Raw genomic sequence first — 20,064 nt, 5'->3', positions numbered from 1 at the left:
GGCTTTATCATACAAAAGCCCATATCTGATTTTCCATTCGGACAGGGCAGAACTGCGGACACGTCCTCATTTTCTCCCTAAGGTGGTTTCGGCTTTTCACTTGAACCAGCCTATTGTGGTGCCTGCGGCTACTAGCGACTTGGAGGACTCCAAGTTACTGGACGTTGTCAGAGCATTAAAAATATATATTTCAAGGACAGCTGGAGTCAGAAAATCTGACTCGTTGTTTATATTGTATGCACCCAACAAGATGGGTGCTCCTGCGTCTAAACAGACGATTGCACGTTGGATCTGTAGCACAATCCAACTTGCACATTCTGTGGCAGGCCTGCCACAGCCTAAATCTGTAAAGGCCCACTCCACAAGGAAAGTGGGCTCATCTTGGGCGGCTGCCCGAGGGGTCTCGGCATTACAACTTTGCCGAGCAGCTACGTGGTCAGGGGAGAACACGTTTGTAAAATTTTACAAATTTGATACTCTGGCTAAGGAGGACCTGGAGTTCTCTCATTCGGTGCTGCAGAGTCATCCGCACTCTCCCGCCCGTTTGGGAGCTTTGGTATAATCCCCATGGTCCTGACGGAGTCCCAGCATCCACTAGGACGTTAGAGAAAATAAGAATTTACTTACCGATAATTCTATTTCTCATAGTCCGTAGTGGATGCTGGGCGCCCATCCCAAGTGCGGATTGTCTGCAATACTTGTACATAGTTATTGTTACAAAGATCGGGTTATTACTATTGTTGTGAGTCATCTTTTCAGAGGCTACTTCGTTTTTTGTTATCATACTGTTAACTGGGTTCAGATCACAAGTTGTACGGTGTGATTGGTGTGGCTGGTATGAGTCTTACCCGGGATTCAAGATCCTTCCTTATTGTGTACGCTCGTCCGGGCACAGTACCTAACTGAGGCTTGGAGGAGGGTCATAGGGGGAGGAGCCAGTACGCACCATGTGATCCTAAAAGCTTTATTTAGATGTGCCCTGTCTCCTGCGGAGCCCGCTATTCCCCATGGTCCTGACGGAGTCCCAGCATCCACTACGGACTATGAGAAATAGAATTATCGGTAAGTAAATTCTTATTTTTCAAATGCAGATTTTTTTGTGAATCCCTGCACCTAGAATCCAGCTGGTTGCCATTTTGGAAAGGTGGATTAATGCCAAAGTAAGAAACACATTATTTGTGGTGGTTTTAATTAAAAAAAAAACAAAAAAACATTTTTACTTTTGGTTCACTTTCTTTTAATTTAATTTAAAAAAAGAAAACACTTTTTTGGCCATTATCTGTGGGATTGGAATCTTTGCAGAGAAGGGCTAACTATGCCCAACACTTGTGAACCCACTTTTCTCAGCACATTGGGTGCCATATTGCTGCTGTGATGAGTGCAATTCTCCTGATCCTCTGATTTGAGCACAGTGAAAACTGGTAAATATTTCCTATATGTCTGTGCTTTGCTGTGAAATGTGTTGCAATGCAGTGATACCTCTTTCACATACAATATTATTTATGATCGCTCTGTGAAATGTCAACCAACATAAAAGACTGCAATGTATACATGTATTTGCTGACTTTTCTTAACTCTTTTTCATGGACAGCTGTAATATTGTGTTTGGGACAATGGCTATTGACATGTAATGTTAATTGTAATATCCATTTCTTTCCGTTCAGTTCAGGATATGGAAAAATTGCATGAGAAATTGATGAACAAGAAGAAGATAGAGAAAGGAAATGAGGTTTCATGGCAAGCGAACAAGCAAATTCACATGCCCACTGACTACGCAGAAACTACAGTAAGTTTGTCTTTGACTGGAGACCCAAGTAACTAGTTCTTGGTAAGGAGACTGCAGGGTTCCTTGTACTACAGGAAAGGAAGATACACAATTACATGCCTCTATTTTAGATGTGGGACAGCAGACAAGATGAGCAGACATCTTTTATGTCAGTAATTATATTTTCCAATACAGGACACATTGGGATAATTATTAGTACAAAGACCCTTCAGCGCCAATGAGGATGAGTAAGGACTGACAGAACATTAATTTTTTTATAACCTAAAATAGCTGTATTTTTATATATCTCTTACCCTTATACTCGGAATTTATTGGAAAGAGAGCTTAACTATATATATTTTATTACATCAGTTGCTTTGTTGAACAGGTTGACTTTCATTGCTGGCTTTGTGGTAAAAACTGCAACAGTGAGCGTCAGTGGAAGAGTCACATCTCATCAGAAAAACATAAAGAGAAAGTATTCCACTCAGAGGATGATCAGAACATCTGGCAGCACCGTTTCCCCACTGGCGTCTTTACCGTATGTAAAAGGTGAGCATGGATCTCCTACACATTGTATTTGCCAGAAATAGAGACAGGTATCACAATGAACTGTTCCAGAGGAGTCCAATGATTTATACATTATGGCTCATTTATTGATGTCACATGCAGCAAAAAGGTTTACTTGTCAATTTTGCTTAGTCCAAATCAGTGGAGTCGGAATTGGGAAGGGGGGGGGGGAGGAGAAGGGGGCAGCTCGCTCCCACCAAACATTAGAGAGGCGCTGATAATGGAGGAGCAGGGGAGCGGCGAGTGGTCAGGTGAAATGCCGCTGCCGCACTTTACACTTCCTCCTCCTCTGCAGTGCAAGGGCCGTGCAACGGGAGCCTATTCCTATAATGCACAGCCCCTCCTGCTTCCCAATGGTCCCAGCGGGCGGACTCACCTCGGCTCTCTCATGGTGCTGTGCTGTACCACCTCTTCTCACACAGTGCCGCCTCCCTCCATCTTCTGCGGTTGAAGACTCCTGGCCTCCATGATGCCACCTCCTCCTCTCTAGTAGCCCTGCCCACTCCTCTGCAGTGTTTCTTTCCACAGTACTCCTGGAGGTAGGACTCCTCAGAAGCCAAGAAGCACCACAAGCTCATGGCCACTGTCTAAGGTGGCCATGCATTTTCCACATGCATTTTCTCTAACGTCCTAGTGGATGCTGGGGACTCCGTCAGGACCATGGGGAATAGCAGGCTCCGCAGGAGACAGGGCACATCTAAAAAGCTTTTTAGGTCACATGGTGTGTACTGGCTCCTCCCCCCATGACCCTCCTCCAAGCCTCAGTTAGGTTTTTGTGCCCGTCCGAGAAGGGTGCAAACTGGATGGCTCTCTTAAGGAGCTGTTTAGTAAAGTTTTTTTTTAGGTTTCTAATCAGTGATTCCTGCTGGCGACAGGATCACTGCAACGAGGGACTTAGGGGAGAGACTTGCAACTCACCTGCGTGCAGGAGGATTGAAGTTTTAGGCTACTGGACACTGAGCTCCAGAGGGAGTCGGAACACAGGTCAGCCTGGGGTTCGTCCCGGAGCCGCGCCGCCGATCCCCCTTACAGACGCTGAAGAAAGACGGCGGAACGGAGGTCCGGAAACAGGCGGCAGAAGACTTCACAGTCTTCAGAGAGGTAGCGCACAGCACTGCAGCTGTGCGCCATTGTTGCTACACGGCTCACTGACACGGTCACGGAGGGTGCAGGGCGCTGCTGGGGGCGCCCTGGGCAGCAATATAAATACCTATTTGGCAAATAAATACATCACATATAGCCATTAAGGCTATATGTATGTATTTAACCCAGGCCAGTTTTCCTAATAACCGGGAGAAAAGCCCGCCGTGAAAGGGGCGGAGCTTATTCTCCTCAGCACTCAGCGCCATTTTCCTGACCAGCTCCGCTGGTGAGGAAGGCTCCCACTCTCCCCTGCACTACAGAAACAGGGTTAAAGAGAAGGGTGGCATAAATTGGCGATATAATTATATATTAAGAGCCCATATATAGAAACAACACCTTCTAGGGTTGTTATATACACATTATGGCGCTTTTGGTGTGTGCTGGCAAACTCTCCCTCTGTCTCCCCAAAGGGCTAGTGGGTCCTGTCCTCTATCAGAGCATTCCCTGTATGTGTGTGCTGTAGGTCGGTACGTGTGTGTCGACATGTATGAGGAAAATGTTGGTGAGGAGACGGAGAAAATTGCCTGTAATGGTGATGTCACTCTCTAGGGAGTCGACACCAGAATGGATGGCTTACTTATGGAATTACGTGATAATGTCAACACGCTGCAAGCCGGTTGACGACATGAGACAGCCGGCGGACAAATTAGTATCGGTCCAGGCGTCTCAGACACCGTCAGGGGCTTGTAAAAACGCCCATTTACCTCAGTCGGTCGACAGACACTGACACGGACACTGACCCCAGTGTCGACGGTGAAGAAACAAACGTATTTTTCCTTTAGGGCCACAAGTTACATGTTAAGGGCAATGAAGGAGGTGTTACGTATTTCTGATACCACAAGTACCACAAATAAGGGTATTTTGTAGGGTGGGAAAAAACTACTTGTAGTTTTGCCTAAATCAGATAAATTAAATGAAGTGTGTGATGATACGTGGGGTTCCTCCGACAGAAAGTTATGGGCGGTATACCCTTTTTCCCGCCAGTAGTAAGGGCGAGTTGGAAAACACACCTTAGGGTGGACAAGGCGCTCACACGCTTATAAAAAACATGGCGTTACCGTTTCCAGATACGGCCGCCCTCAAGGAGCCAGCTGATAGGAAGCTGGAAAATATCATAACAGTATATACACACATACTGGTGTTATACTACGACCAGCAATCGCCTCAGCCTGGATGTGCAGCGCTGAGGGGGCTTGGTCGGATTTCCTGACTGAAAATTTTGATACCCTTGACAGGGACAGGATTTTATTGTCTATAGAGCATTTTAAGGATGCATTTCTATATATGTGTGATGCGCAGAGGCATATTTGCATTCTGGCATCAAGAGTAAATGTGATGTACATATCTGCCAGACGAAGACACGACAGTGGTCAGGTGAGGCAGATTCCAGACGGCATATGGAAGTATTGCCGTATAAAGGGGCGGTCCATTGGACCTGGTGGCCATGGCAACAGCTGAAAAATCCACCTTTTGTTACCCCGAGTCACATATTGGCAGAAAAGGACACAGTCTTTTCAGTCTCAGTCCTTTCGTCCCCATACGGGCAGGCGGGCGAAGGCCAGTCATATCTGCCCAGGGGGAGAGGAAAGGGAAGAAGACTGCAGCAAGCAGCTCATTCCCAGGAACAGAAGCTCCTCACGGCTTCTGCCAAGTCCGCAGCATAACGCTGGGGCCGTACAAGCGGACTCAGGTGCGGTAGGGGGTCATCTCAAGAGTTTCAGCAACACTCGCAAGGGAACTCCGGGATCTTACATGTAATATCCCAGGTGTACATTGGAAATTCGAGACGTCTCCCCCTCATACAATTCACAGGCTGTATTCCCAGCAGGTGATAATCAAAGTACCCTTCTTACAACAAGGAAGGGGGTAGTATTCCACACTATATTGTGGTACTGAAGCCAACCGGCTCGGTGAGATCTGAAATATTTGAACACTTACATACAAGCGTTCAAATCAAGATGGAGTCACTCGGAGCAGTGATAGCGAACCAGGAAGAAGGGGACGATATGATGTCACTGGATATCAGGGACGTTTACCTACAGGTCCAAATTTGCCCTTCTCACCAAGGGTACTTCAGGTTCCTGGTACAGAACTGTCACTATCAGTTCAGACGCTGCCGTTTGGATTGTCCACGGCGCCCCGGGTCTTTACCAAGGTAATGGCCGGAATGAGGATTTTTCTTAAAAGAAACATGGACGCTTTCCTGATAAGGGCAAGGTCCAGAGAACAGTTGGAGGTCGGAGTAGCACTATCTTAAGTAGTTCTACGACAGCACGAGTGGATTCTAAATATTCCAAAATCGCAGTTTTTTCCGACGACACGTCTACTGTTCCTAGGGAAGATTCTGGACACAGTCCAGAAAAACGTGTTTCTCCCAGTGGAGAAAACCAGGGAGTTATCCGAGCTAATCGGGATCCTCCTAAAACCAGGAAAAGTGTCAGTGCATCATTGCACAAGAGTCCTGGTAAAAATGGTGGCTTATTACGAAGCAATTCCATTCGGCAGATTTCCCGCAAGAACTCTTCAGTGGGATCTGCTGGACAAATGGTCCGGATCGCATCCTCAGATGCATCAGCGGATAACCCTATATCCAAGGAAAAGGGTGTCTCTCCTGTGGTGATTACAGAGTGCTCATCTTCTAGAGGGCCGCAGATTCGGCATTCAGGATTGGATGCCGGTGACCACGGAGGCCAGCCTGAGAGGCTGGGGAACAGTCACACAGGGAAAAAATTTCCAGGGAAGTGTGATTAAGTCTGGAGAATTCTCTCCGCATAAATAAGCTTAGAGCAAATTTATAATGCTCTAAACTTAGCTAGACCTCTGCTTCAAGGTCAGCCGGTATTGATCCAGTGGGATAACATCACGGCAGTCGCCCACGTAAACAGAAGGGCGGCACAAGAAGCAGGAGGGCAGTGAAAACTGCAAGGATTTTTCGCTAGGCGGAAAATCATGTGATAGCACTGTCAGCAGTGTTCTTTCCGGGAGTGGACGACTGGGAAGCAGACTTCCTCAGCAGGCATGACCTCCACCCGGGAGAGTGGAAACTTCATAGGGAAGTTTTTCAACATGATTGTGGACCGTTGGCAAAGACCAAAGGTGGACATGATGGCGTCCCGCCCGGAAAAAAAAACGGGACAGGTATTCCGCCAGGTCATGAGACCTTCAGGCGATAGCTGTGGATGTTCTGGTAACACCGTGGGTGTACCAGTCTGTGTATGTGTTCCCTCCTCTGTTTCTCATAACCAGGGTATTGAGAATTATAAGACATAGAGGAGTATGAACTATACTAGTGGCTCCGGATTGGCCAAGAGGGACTTGGTACCCGGAACTTCAAGAAATGCTCACAGAGGACTAAGGGCCTGGGGAGCTAAGAAGGGACTTGATTCAGCAAGTACCATGTCTATTCCAAGACTTACCGCGGCTGCGTTTGACGGCATGGCGGTTGAATGCCGGATCCTGAGGGGAAAAGGCATTCCATAAGAGGTCATACCTACCTTGGTCACAGCCAGGAAGGAGGTGACCGCACAACGTCATCACCACATGTGGTGAAAATATGTTGCGTGGGTGAGGCCAGGAAGGCTCCACGACGGAAATTCAACTAGGTCGATTTCTACACTTCCTGAAAACAGGAGTGTTTTGGACCTCAAATTGGGGTTCATTAACATTTAAATTTCGGCCCTGTAGATTTTCTTACAGAAAGAATTGACTTCAGTTCCTGAAGTCCAGATTGTAAAGGATGTATTACATATACAGTTTTTTTGTGCCCCTAGGGGCACCGTGAGATCTCAACATAGTGTTGGGATTTCTTAAAATCATATTGGTTTGAACCGCTCAAATCTGTGGATTTGAAATATCTCACATGGAAAGTGACCATGCTGTTGACAAATATCTCACATGGGAAGTGACCATGTTGTTAGCCCTGGCCTCGGCCAGGCGATTGTCAGAATGGGCGGCTTTGTTTTACAAAAGCCCATATTAAAATTTTCCATTTGAACAGGACAGAACTGGGACTCGTCTCCAGTTTCTTCATAAAGGGGTGTCAGCGTTTTCACCTGAAACAACCTCTTGTGGTGCCTGCGGCTACTAGGGACTAGGAGGACTCCAAGTTACTAGACGTGTTCAGGGCCCTAAAAATATATATATATATATATAGTTAGGACGGCTGGAGTCAGAAAGTCTGACTTGCTGTTTATACTGTATACACCCAACAAGCTGGGTGCTCATGCTTCTAAGCAGTCTATTGCACGCTGGATTTGTAGTACAATTCAGCTTGCACATTCTGTGGCAGGCTTGCCACAGACGAAATATGTAGATGCCCATTCCACAAGGAAGGCGGGCTCATCCTGGGCGGCTGCCCGAGGAGTCTCGGCATTACAACTTTGCCGAGCAGCTACGTGGTCAGGGGAGAACACGTTTGTAAAATTTTACAAATTTTGATACTCTGGCTAAGGAGGACCTGGAGTTCTCTCATTCGGTGCTGCAGAGTCATCCGCACTCTCCCGCCCGGTTGGGAGCTTTGGTATAATCCCCATGGTCCTGACGGAGTCCCCAGCATCCACTAGGACGTTAGAGAAAATAAGAATTTACTTACCGATAATTCTATTTCTCGTAGTCCGTAGTGGATGCTGGGCGCCCATCCCAAGTGCGGATTGTCTGCAATGCTTGTACATAGTTATTGTTACAAAAATCGGGTTATTACTATTGTTGTGAGCCATCTTTTCGGAGGCTACTTCGTTTTGTTATCATACTGTTAACTGGGTTCAGATCACAAGTTGTACGGTGTGATTGGTGTGGCTGGTATGAGTCTTACCCGGGATTCAAGATCCTTCCTTATTGTGTACGCTCGTCCGGGCACAGTACCTAACTGAGGCTTGGAGGAGGGTCATGGGGGGAGGAGCCAGTACACACCATGTGACCTAAAAAGCTTTTTAGATGTGCCCTGTCTCCTGCGGAGCCCGCTATTCCCCATGGTCCTGACGGAGTCCCCAGCATCCACTACGGACTACGAGAAATAGAATTATCGGTAAGTAAATTCTTATTTTTTCTCCTACTGTGGCCATACCTCCCAACATGACCCATTCCAGCAGCCCAGGAGAATCCTCTGTTCCTGGATTTCCAACTTAATTTATGATTGCCATCACCTGTGCTGAAACACCTTTCTCATCCATTAACTAGTTCAGCACAGGTGAGACAATCGTAAATTAAGAGGGAAGTGCAGGAGGTATGCTTTGGCTAGAGACAGCAACTCTTCTGTATTACAGAGGTACAACTTATTGCCACAGCATTGCTACAATACTGATATACTATATAACATACAGATGTAGTCACACTCATCGTGGCTACATCAGCGCTAAACGAGCACGCTAGGTGCATCCGTACTTAGCCGTGCTGAGCTGCAACATTTGCCGCTCCCATTCATGTGAATGGGGCGCGTGCGCTTCTAAGATGCACGCGTGCCCCAGGCTTGCACCCGGTAAGATGTAGCCACAATGAGTGTGCTACATCTGTAGTCATATGATACCATGATGTGTATGAACCAAAAAGCACTGCTCAGTGCAAGATACTTCTCACTACACTATATTCTGGGGGTTTTGGTAACACTCATATGTATGATTGTTTCTTTGTATGAATACTATCTCTGTCTCCCTTATACAATTAGGTTCCTATCTGGCTCATGTATTGATGGAGAGAAATGCCTATATGCTCATGGAAATGCAGAACTTCTGGAATGGGAAGAAAGAAGTAAAGTTCTACACCAGAAACTAGTGAAAGCGTGCAAAGATCAGCTCATTAGGCCAGATGATAATGACTTTGGAAAATATAGTTTTTTGATTAAAGATTTCAGTTAAACCTCTAATTACATTAGGAATGAAATACTATGTGGATACAAATGTAGTAGATTTAAAAAGCTCCTAAAATTGTTAAGCAATTTCTGCTCCCCTTGATTTGGGTTACATAAAGCAAAAGATCATTGTTGGATTGGGCTAACTGTTACTAAAACCATTACAGTTTGTTTGACCGTTAATAAGTAAGGGAGCAAAGGAGCTACACTGAGAGATGCCTTAAGTCAGCATTGCAGACAGACACATAGGTTTAATTGAGGCACAACGCTATGAATCGCTTCCTGTCCCACAAACTATTAAGGTTTTACGGTTATTTTGATTTTTCTTCAAAAACATATTTTTCATGTGATTATTTTACGGAAACTTAGCCCATTCCTGTCACAGTGTTCTGAAATCATATGCTAGAACCAAATGCATTTTCTCTAGCATCCATAAGGGATATTGAGGGAATCTAGTACGATGGGGTATAGACGGGATCCAAAGGAACCAGTGCACTTTAAATTTCTTCACTGGGTGTGCTGGCTCCTCCCCTCTATGCCCCCTTCCACAGGCAGTTTAGAAAAAAGTGCCCTATGGAAAGGATGCACATCTCTGCAGCTCCAGAGAGTTTTCTTCAATTTCTTTTAATCTTTTATTATTTTCAGTATGCTGTCTGGGCAAAAGCATACCGCACCGTGGGAGTTAGGGGGGGACAGTCACCCGCCTTACGAGGGGCAGAGCCGCATCCCCGCTGCAGGACCGCCGCCCTGAGGGGTTGTTGTTCAGCGGGGCACTGCGCCTTGGCTGTCACACTGCAGCACACCCCTAACTCTGCCTGAAGGTGACATCGGTGGTGAGTACACACCGGGTGCCCCGCTAAGATCCCCTGGCACAATAGGGCTTGACTAGTACTTGTGTGATGTTTTAAGCTCAAAAGAAGACATAGGCCAGTATAAGAAATTTATGTAACTCCGGCGCCATAGGAGGGGGGCGAAGTTACCTCAGTGCGGGACCTGAGGCGTTTTGGCACCTTCCTCTGCTTACTGCAGCACAGACAGCACACACAGCGCTTCCTGACCCTCGGACACGCTGGATATCTGGTACAGGGTGTAGCAAAGGGGGAGAGCCGCTTGTGTACACTATATAAATCCTATTTAGGATAGAAATAGTTAGTGTCTACAGTGTTATAGTGAGCTGACAGCCTCACTGGGGCTGTGCAGCTCAGGGTGTGCTGGTGTTCTCTCTCTCTCTCTCTCTCTCTCTCTCTCTCTCTCTCTCTCTATGTCTCCTCTCACATACAATAGGGCTGGCTTGCATTATAACTGTCTGTGTGTATGTTATTATGCTTACTGTGAATATGGGTAAACACAAGCTGTGCAGTGTATGTCACACTACATTCTCTCCCTTATATAATGACTCTGTTTCCTGTGAACAATGCAGTCAGTCTTCACAAATCAGCGAAGGGGCTGTGGGAGAGGGTCCAGAGCCCCACTGGTTAGGGTCTCTTAAAACTATGATGTCTGATATGTCATCCCAGCTCACTGCTAATGTGCAGAAAACTCAGCTACTACAAGAAGCTGTTGCAGATTTAGCTGCTAGGGCAGATGCACAGCCCCCCTCTCATGTAGGTTGTCAGAAGCGTGGTTTACCTGCAATTCTATCTGATTCAGATGATCATATATAGAATGATGGGGATGACCTGGATCTCATTAGTGGGGATCCCGATGCTGCTCAGGGGATTGAACCCCTCATTTTGGCTATAAGGGATGTGTTAAAGCTCCCTCTAGAGGACGCTGTCGTTTTTCTTTGTACAAAACAAGCCTAATGTCACTTTCCCTGATTCTACAGAGTTAGATGACTCATTCAAACAGGCCTGGAAAAATCCAGGCAAAAAATTCCAAGTGTCCAAAAAGTTTTTGCAAACTTTTCCATTTGCTCCTGAAGGTAGAAAATTTTGTGAGGAACCCCCTGGAGTGGATGTCTCAGTCTCTCGCCTATCTAAAAAGGCAGTGCTGCCTGCCCTGGGCTCCTTTACCATGAAGGATCCTGGGGATAGGAAGATAGAGACTGCCCTAAAATCTATGTACACAGCAGCTGGTATATCACAAAGACCGGTCATTGCGGGTTGCTGGATGACCCATGCTATTCATTTGTAGTGTGGAATCCCTCCCCTTTTCTGGGGAATAGCTTTTTGGGGTCGAATTGGATACCTGGATTTCCAAAGTTACGGCTGGGAAATCCCACGTTTCTCCCCTCTGGAGCCCCATCGGCGAGACGCTCCTATCCGGGGCCGTCTGTCCAGTCCTTTCGGTCTCACAGATTTCAATCTAAGGCCAGAGGTGCCTCCAATGCGGCTAGAGGCACCAGAGGTAAGTCCAGAAAACCTGCAAGCACCAGTTCTCAGGAACAGTCCACCGGTTCTACTTCCACAAAGGCCTCAGCATGACGGTGCCCACCCACCCCGAGGGGATCTCGAGGTGGGAGTTCGACTGTGTAACTTTAGCCGCATCTGGGAGACTTCCTGCCAGGATGTCTGGTCAGAGATCTTGTTTCTCAGGGCTACAGGCTGGAGTTAGACAGTACTCCCCCTCAACGATTTTTCAATCAAGCTTGCCAGCTTTGAAGGATATGCAAGTTACGTTACAACAGGCAATCCAAAAGTTGGCTCAGTCCCACGTCATTGTTCCAGTACCACTACCGTGACACAGCACAGGGTTTTACTCAAACCTGTTTGTGGTGCCAAAACCGGACGGTTCGGTCAGACCCATTTTGAATTATAAATCCTTGAATCCTTATTTGAAGGTGTTCAAGTTCAAAATGGAATCCCTGCGAGCAGTGATTGCGGGCCTAGAAGAACGGGAATTTATGGTCTCCTTGGATATCAAGGACACCTAGCTCCATATTCCAATTTGGTCCTCCTCATCAGGCGTACCTAAGGTTTGCCCTACTTGGACAATCACTTCCAATTCCAGGCACTATCATTCGGACTGTCCACAGCCCCGAGGGTATTCAAGAAGGTGATGGTGGTGATGATGTTCCAACTCCGGATCCAGGGGGTCAGTGTGGTCCTTATCTGGACGATCTTCTAATAAAAGCACGATCCAGGGAGCTTTTGTTGCTCCATATGGACCGCACCATACATCTTCTATGAGACCATGGGTGGATCCTCAACTTGCAGAAGTCCCACATGGAGCCAACTCATAGGCTCCTGTTCCTGGGGATGTTACTGGATACTGTGGTCCAGAAGGTGTTTCTACCAGAGGACAAGGCGAGAACACTTCAGGAGATGGTCCGCATGGTGCTCCGGCCTCCTCGAGTGTCCATCCATTTCTGCATAAGATTGCTAGGGAAAATGGTTGCCTCATACGAGGCGATCCAGTATGGGAGGTTCCAAGCCAGAACATTTAAATTGGATCTCCTGAGCAAGTGGTCCGGGTCGCATCTCCAGATGCACCGGATGATTCAGCTGTCACCTCAGGCCAGGATTTCCCTCCTGTGGTGGCTACAGTCCTCCAATCTCCTAGAAGGACGGAGTTTGGGGATTCAGAATTGGACCCTCCTCACGACGGATGCTAGTCTACGGGGATGGGGAGCTGTCACCCAAGGGGTGCAGTTCCAGGGCAGGTGGTCAGCCCACGAGGCCCTTCTTCCGATCAACATTCTGGAACTTTGGGCGATCTACAATGCTCTGCTTCAGGCCTCTCCTCTGTTCAAAGATCGATCCAGGTACAGTAGGACAATGCCTCGGCTGTGGCGTATATCAGTCGACAAGGATGGACAAAAAGCAGAGTCTGCATGCGAGAGGTGTCAAAAATACTCCTCTGGGCGGAACAAAATGCAAGAGCAATGTCAGCAATCTTTATTCCGGGTGTACAACTGGGAGGCGGACTTCCTGAGTCGTCACGATCATCTCCCGTGGGAGTGGGGGCTCCATCATCTGTTGTTCCAGCAGATTACCGACCGGTGGAGTTGCCTAAAAACAGACATAATGGCTTCTCGGCTCAACAAAAAACTTCCCCGGTATTGCTCACGTACCAGGGACCCTCAGACGAAGGCAGTGGACGCACTGGCGTTGCTTTGGCCGTACCGGCTAGTCTACCCGTTTCCTCCAATTCCATTGCTCCCAAGGGTGCTAAAGCGAATTAGGAATCAAGATGTCCAGGCAATTCTGATTGCCTCGGAGGGCGTGGTACGCTGCTCTTCTTGACATATCCGTCGTAGACCCTTGGCCTCTACCACTACGAAAAGATCTTCAACAAGGACCGTTCGTCTACCCGAACTTACGGCGACTTCGTTTGACGGCATGGAGGTTGAGTGGAACATCCTAGCTCACAAGGGCCTTTCCAAGAAGGTTATTCCTACCATGGTTCAGGCCAGAAAACCTGTGACGTCAAAACACTATCATCATTTCTGGAGTGGAGGAGATATGTCTCTCGGTGTGAGGAACGCACGTATCCGCCTTCGGAGTTCCACTTGGAATGTTTCCTACGTTTCCTGCAGGCTGGTGTGGATAAGGGCTTACGTCTGGGTTCCATTAAGGTCCAGATTTCAGCCCTCTCCATTTTCTTCCAGAAGAAATTGGCAGTGTTGCCAGAAGTTCAGACCTTCTTGCAAGGGGTACTCCACATACAACCTCCTTTTGTGCCGCCTACGTCACCCTGGGATTTGGATGTAGTGTTGGAATTTCTACAGTCCTGGTTTGAACCTCTGATGATGGTAGAAGATAAGTACCTCACGTGGAACACGGTGATGTTACTGGCCCTGGCTTCTGCTCAACGTGCTTCAGAATTGGGGGTCTTATCGTGTAAAAGTCCGTCAGGTTCTGGCATTTCTGCTCTTCCGCAGGCATTGGATGCAGTGCGAGCCTTGAAGATCTATGTCAAGCGCACAAGCTCGGGTCAGAAAAACAGAATACTTGTTCGTGCTCTATGATGCACAGAAAAAGGGTTGTCCTGCTTCCAAGCAGTCCATTGCTCGTTGGATTAGGCTTACTATCCAACAGGCCTATGTGTCGGCAGCCTTACCTGTTCCTAAGTCTCTGAAGGCCCACTCTACAAAATCAGTGAAGCTATTCCTGGGTGGCTGCCCATGGAGTCTCGGCCTTGCAACTATGCCGAGCAGCTACCTGGTTGGGGAAGAACACCTTTGTGAAGTTCTACCAATTTGATACCCTGGCCAAAGAGGATACGCAGTTTTGACAGGCAGTGCTGCAGCAGTCTCTGCATGTTCTCGCCCGTTCTGGAAGCTTTGGGACATCCCCATCTTACTAAAGGGGGGTACTCACGGGAGAGATGAGTGCTGAGCGATCTTAACACAGACCGCTCAGCACACATCTCTCACCCCGCTCAGCACAGCGCGATGTGCTGAGCGAGAGGGAAAGCCGACGGGGTGCCGCTCACTTCACACAACGGTGAAGTGAGCGACCCGCTAGATTGAGCCTGCATGCAGGCTCAATCTAGCACCGGCGATAGCGATGCGCGGGGCCGCGCATCGCTATTGCTGGAGGGCATACACACGGCAGATCCGTGCTTAAAATCTAAGCAATCTAGCAAGATTGCTTAGATTTTAAGCACGGATTTCTCCGTGTGTACCCCCCTTAAGTCTCCCCAATATCCCTTATGAATGCTAGAGAAAATAGGATTTTCTCTTAAGTCCTATAGGATGCTGGGGTCCACATTAGTACCATGGGGTATAGACGGGTCCACTAGGAGCCATTGGCACTTTAAGAGTTTGAGAGTGTGGGCTGGCTCCTCCCTCTATGCCCATCCTACCAGACTCAGTTTAGAAAATGTGCCCGGAGGAGCCGGTCACAGCTAGAAGAGCTCTACAGAGCTTCTTTAGTAAAAGTTTATTTTAGAGTTTTTATTGTTTTACAGCGAAGCTGCTGGCAACAGCCTCCCTGCTTCGTGGGACTAAGGGGGGGGGGAGTAGTGTCCGCCCTGCGGGGTCTGAGCCACTATCTCCGCTGACAGGACACTGAGCTCCTGAGGGGATCGAACGTTCCCCGCCACAAGGGAACGCTCACCCCGGCAGCATGCCGCCACCCCCTTACAGAGCCAGAAGATAAGAAGAGGTGAGATATGGCGGCACAAGGGTAGGAGCGCAGTTCTGAGCGGCTGCACTCCGGGAAGGCTCAGCGGCACACAGTGTTGGCGCTATGAGGGGCATCCTGAGACAGCGTCTTAATACCCTACACTGGTCACAGACGCTAACCAGAGACTGAATCCCCAGGCTAGCGTCAGAATCCTCCGCACTCAGACGCTAACAGGGGACGGAATCCCCTACTGACTGACGGAATCCTCAGGCCAGTATAAAGAATTTGTGCGGGAAGACGCGCCATCTTCAAGGGGCCGAGCTTCTCCTCAGAGCGGACCCAGCAGCGTTCAGCGCCATTTTCCTGCCTGCAGTACCTGTACACAGACGCTGACAGAGCTGTCCCTCCAAGCAACTCCAGCTATCCTGTCCGGTACCAGGAGGTTGTAGAAGGGGGGGTGAATCAGTTCTTTGTAACTATTACAGTACACAGTGGGCGCTGGTAAGGGATGTCCTTTATCTAAACGGCGCTGTGTGTGGGTTGGCTCCAAACTCTGTCTCTCTCTTGCTATTCTCAGGGGGGAAACTGTGTCTATCCTCCCCTGTGTGTGTGGAGTGTTTGGGGTCTCCAGTTAGCTATGTCCAGGGACTCTGTGTCATATGCGGCTGAGGATATGTCCTCTCAGGATGATATCATTCCATCTAATCAAGATCGCACAGTTGTAGCACAGATACCAGCAAGGGAGCCTGAGTGGTTATCCTCTATCAAAACTATGATTTCTCAGATTTCTACTAGGAATTCTATGGCAGTTTGGACAGAAAAAGTGGTGTTGTGGATTAGATGGCACTAACGTTCATGCAAGGGTGGAAATTGTGAGGGAGTAAGGATACTTAGCTATGCTCTGTGTATCACCGCGGTTGACCGGAGAGGCTCTACGTTCGGGTCCCCGATGTAGCGTTTGACCACGGACAGAGTAAAAAAGATAAAAAACACACAATGTGTAGTATTGTTACAAGCAAAATGGTAAAAAACTTCACCAATCTCATCCGGCGTACCTCACTTACAATGTGAGTCGTCGGATGATAAATATAAAGGTATCTTTTTTGCGTAAAAGATGATATTTCTTCACATGAACACACCTCACTTACATAAAAGCAGGTGTTTATACTCCTATAAAGGTATCTTTCTTGACCATAGACACTTTTTCACAAAGAGATGGTAAAAAAATGTTGGTACGTAATCAACGTACCTAACACTCACTGTGACAGCTGTGTGTCTCCTCACATCATGGTTTCTTTAAAAAAGGCTCCGTCCAGAAAAGGTAAAGGAATGTGAATTTATTCAACGATAAAAAACTAAATAAAAAAGCTTGAATCAGCGTAAAAGTTAAATTCCGAGGGAGGTAAAAAACCGTCTTGGAACATAGAAGTGGCCTTGAAAAAGAGTCCTTTGACTCGAAACGCGTTGGCTAAGAGGGGATATTGCATTAGCAGACCAGTCATTTCACTCCGAGGGAAGGTAAGACCTTGTCTTATTTGTATAATTGGGACTTACACAAGTTGGCCACTTCTATGTTCCAAGACGGTTTTTTACCTCCCTCGGAATTTAACTTTTACGCTGATTCAAGCCTTTTTATTTAGTTTTTTATCGTTGAATAAATTCACATTCCTTTACCTTTTCTGGACGGAGCCTTTTTTAAAGAAACCATGATGTGAGGAGACATACAGCTGTCACAGTGAGTGTTAGGTACGTTGATTACGTACCAACATTTTTTTACCATCTCTTTGTGAAAAAGTGTCTATGGTCAAGAAAGATACTTTTATAGGAGTATAAACACCTGCTTTTATGTAAGTGAGGTGTGTTCATGTGAAGAAATATCATCTTTTACGCAAAAAAGATACCTTTATATTTATCATCCGACGACTCACATTGTAAGTGAGGTACGCCGGATGAGATTGGTGAAGTTTTTTACCATTTTGCTTGTAACAATACTACACATTGTGTGTTTTTTATCTTTTTTACTCTGTCCGTGGTCAAACGCTACATCGGGGACCCAAACGTAGAGCCTCTCCGGTCAACCGCGGTGATACACAGAGCATAGCTAAGTATCCTTACTCCCTCACAATTTCCACCCTTGCATGAATGTTAGCGCCATCTAAACCACAACACCACTTTTTCTGTCCAAATTCTAGGACCTCTTGGGATAGGTCCAATTTTGGATTTAGAAGGCAGCTTACGGTAGACAAGAAGCGCCCTTAAGGATTTTCACTTTTTCTATGGCAGTTTGGTCCGGTTCTGTTACCTCAGGACCCATCTCTGTAGGTTCCCACAAACGTGCTCTTGCCTAGATTATGCAAGACGGCACGGTTACCGACTCTGACACGGCAGACGGTGATGGGGATGTTCTTAGGGGGGCCGCATCTCTTGCTAAAGGGGTGCAGTTGATGATAGAGGCTATTAGAGATGTGTTGAATATTGCTGACACAACACCTGAGCAGGTTGAAGAGGCTTACTTCACTGACAATAAGAAAGCCTCGCTAACCTTCCCTGCGTCCAAAGAATTAAATGCTATTTTTGAAAGAGCATGGGAAAACCTGGAGAAAAAATTCCAGATCTCTAGGAAGGTTCTGGTTGCTTTCCCCTTCCCTGAGGAGGATAGGAAGAAATGGGAAAGCCCACCTATAGTGGACGCGTCTGTATCCAGACTCTCAAAAATGGTGGTTTTACCGGTCCAAAGATCTTCCGCCTTAAAGGAGCCGGCTGATCACAAAATTTATACTACGCTCAAATCCATATACACGGCTTCAGGGGCAATACTACATCCTACTATTGCCTGTGCATGGATTTCCAAAGCTATAGTAAAGTGGTCAGGCACATTACTTGAGGATTTGGATACAATGGATAAAAGTGACGTTGAATTGTTTTTACGGAACATTCAGGATTCTGCAGGATTTATGGTGGAATCGCATTAAAGACCTGGGTTCAATGGCTGCAGGAATTTCTTCCATGTCTGTCTCAGCTCGTCGACGACTGTGGCTGCGCCAGTGCTCTGCCGACGTGGAATTCAGGAGAGGTGTGGTGACCCTACCCTACACAGGTCAGGCTCTCTTTGGGGAAGCGTTGGATGAGCGGATCTCCACGGCTACAGTGGGTAAGTCACCTTTTCTTCCCTCAGCAGCACCTGCTACGAAGAAACCTTTTTCTTCACCTGCATCACAGTCCTTTTGGGTTGCTAAACCAAGAAAGGCCCAACCGTCCAACACCTTCTTTAGAGGAGGTCGACCAAAATCCAAGAAACCTGCTGCTGCGGGTTCCCAGGAACAGAAACCTGCTTCAGGTACGCCAAAGTCCTCAGCATGACGGTGGACTGTGCGGCCTGGAGGTGGGGGCGAGACTCAAACATTTCAGTCACGTCTGGGTGTCGTGCGGCCTAGATCCCTGGGTACAAGATATTGTGTCCCATCGGTACCGACTGGAATTTCAAGATCTCCCTCCTCACTGGTTCTTCAAGTCAGGCTTGCCAGCTTTGCCGGCAGACAGGGCTATCCTACAGGGAACAATTGTAAAGGAGAGAAAAAGACAAAAAACCCTTGTTTGGGAGCACTCGTTTATGAAAATAAATATAATATAAAGTAAGATGAATGATGAAATGGGATAAAACTTAACCTTTAATTGTTTCTTAAATAAAATGGAGGTAAAGTAATTATAAGACTCATGTCTAATGTTTGAAGTAGAAAGCCTTGTTTAACCTTTTTAACAAATGAGGTACAAGGTAATGAAGGAGGGTGAAAATATCAGAGATATTGTGTGTTGCATGGATACCATGGATTTCTGATGAAGTGAGGGTACCCAATGAAGTCACTGTCTATGCCTTATGATGAAGAAATTAATGGTAGCATAATATGGTAGCAAAGTTGGATTGAGATGAGAAGAAATGGCAATGAAGAATGAAAGGGGGGGAGGGGGCCCACTGCACCTGGTATTCTCAGGAGGTTTCCCTTCCTGATACTGATCAGGCCATACCTGCTTAGCTTCCGAGATCGGACAAGATCGGGCGTATTCAGGGTAGTATGGCCGTGGGCCTGATTGTTGGAAATGTGAGAGAAGAAATCGGAGGAAATCGACTCCTATTGTCTGTACTAAGCATAAATCAAAACCATGAATAGTCTGGGAGGGTTATTCCAGAAGCAGAGATGCACGATATATCGGATGGGATTTTTCCTTAATTAGGGGCCCACTGCACCTGGTATTCTCAGGAGGTTCACCTTCCCATTACTAACCAGGCCATGCCTGCTTAGCTTTCGAAATTGGACAGGATCGGGCGTATTCACTCATGTGCTGACACAGAGCTCAGAACTGGATCATATATGGTACAATCATATGAATAAAATTGATTGATACTGGAAAATTGAGAATGATTGTTGGTAATTAATTCTACATCTATATTACGTTTAGATTGTTTAGACTAGTGCGGCTCCACACTGAATTTACTTGTATACTATCCTACAGGGAGCCATCCAGAAGTTGGTGGAGGCACATGTTATTGTACCAGTTCCTCCCCAGATGCAAAACAAGGGTTACTATTCGAACCTTTTCGTGGTACCGAAACCGTATGGTTTGGTCAGGCCCATTCTGAACTTAAAATCACTAAATCCCTTTCTGAGGGAGTTCAAGTTCAAAATGGAGTCTCTAAGGGCAGTGATATCAGGTCTGGAGGAGGGGGAATTCCT

At 47.0% G+C, this 20,064-nt stretch overlaps 1 protein-coding gene and 1 pseudogene across 2 annotated transcripts in view; one reads left to right on the top strand and one right to left on the bottom strand.

Moving 5' to 3' along the window:
- ZC3H7A (zinc finger CCCH-type containing 7A) overlaps window positions 1-9,764 on the top strand; it is a 201,015-nt gene extending 191,251 nt beyond the window's left edge. For both annotated transcript variants that reach the window (XM_063934308.1, XM_063934307.1), the window contains exons 21-23: window positions 1,665-1,786; window positions 2,154-2,317; window positions 9,138-9,764. In XM_063934308.1, the coding sequence (XP_063790378.1) occupies window positions 1,665-1,786; window positions 2,154-2,317; window positions 9,138-9,327 (476 nt within the window). In that variant the 3' untranslated portion in view covers window positions 9,328-9,764. The remainder of the gene's footprint in view (window positions 1-1,664; window positions 1,787-2,153; window positions 2,318-9,137) is intronic.
- A 9,534-nt stretch (window positions 9,765-19,298) lies between these two features.
- On the bottom strand, window positions 19,299-19,416 carry LOC134947252 (5S ribosomal RNA; annotated as a pseudogene).
- Between the last annotated feature and the right edge of the window lie 648 nt (window positions 19,417-20,064).

The sequence above is a fragment of the Pseudophryne corroboree genome, chromosome 7, assembly GCF_028390025.1.
Source record: "Pseudophryne corroboree isolate aPseCor3 chromosome 7, aPseCor3.hap2, whole genome shotgun sequence".
Lineage (NCBI taxonomy): Eukaryota > Metazoa > Chordata > Amphibia > Anura > Myobatrachidae > Pseudophryne > Pseudophryne corroboree.
The sequence above is the reverse complement of the archived record's forward strand: the minus strand, read 5'-3'. Positions and strand labels throughout refer to the sequence as shown.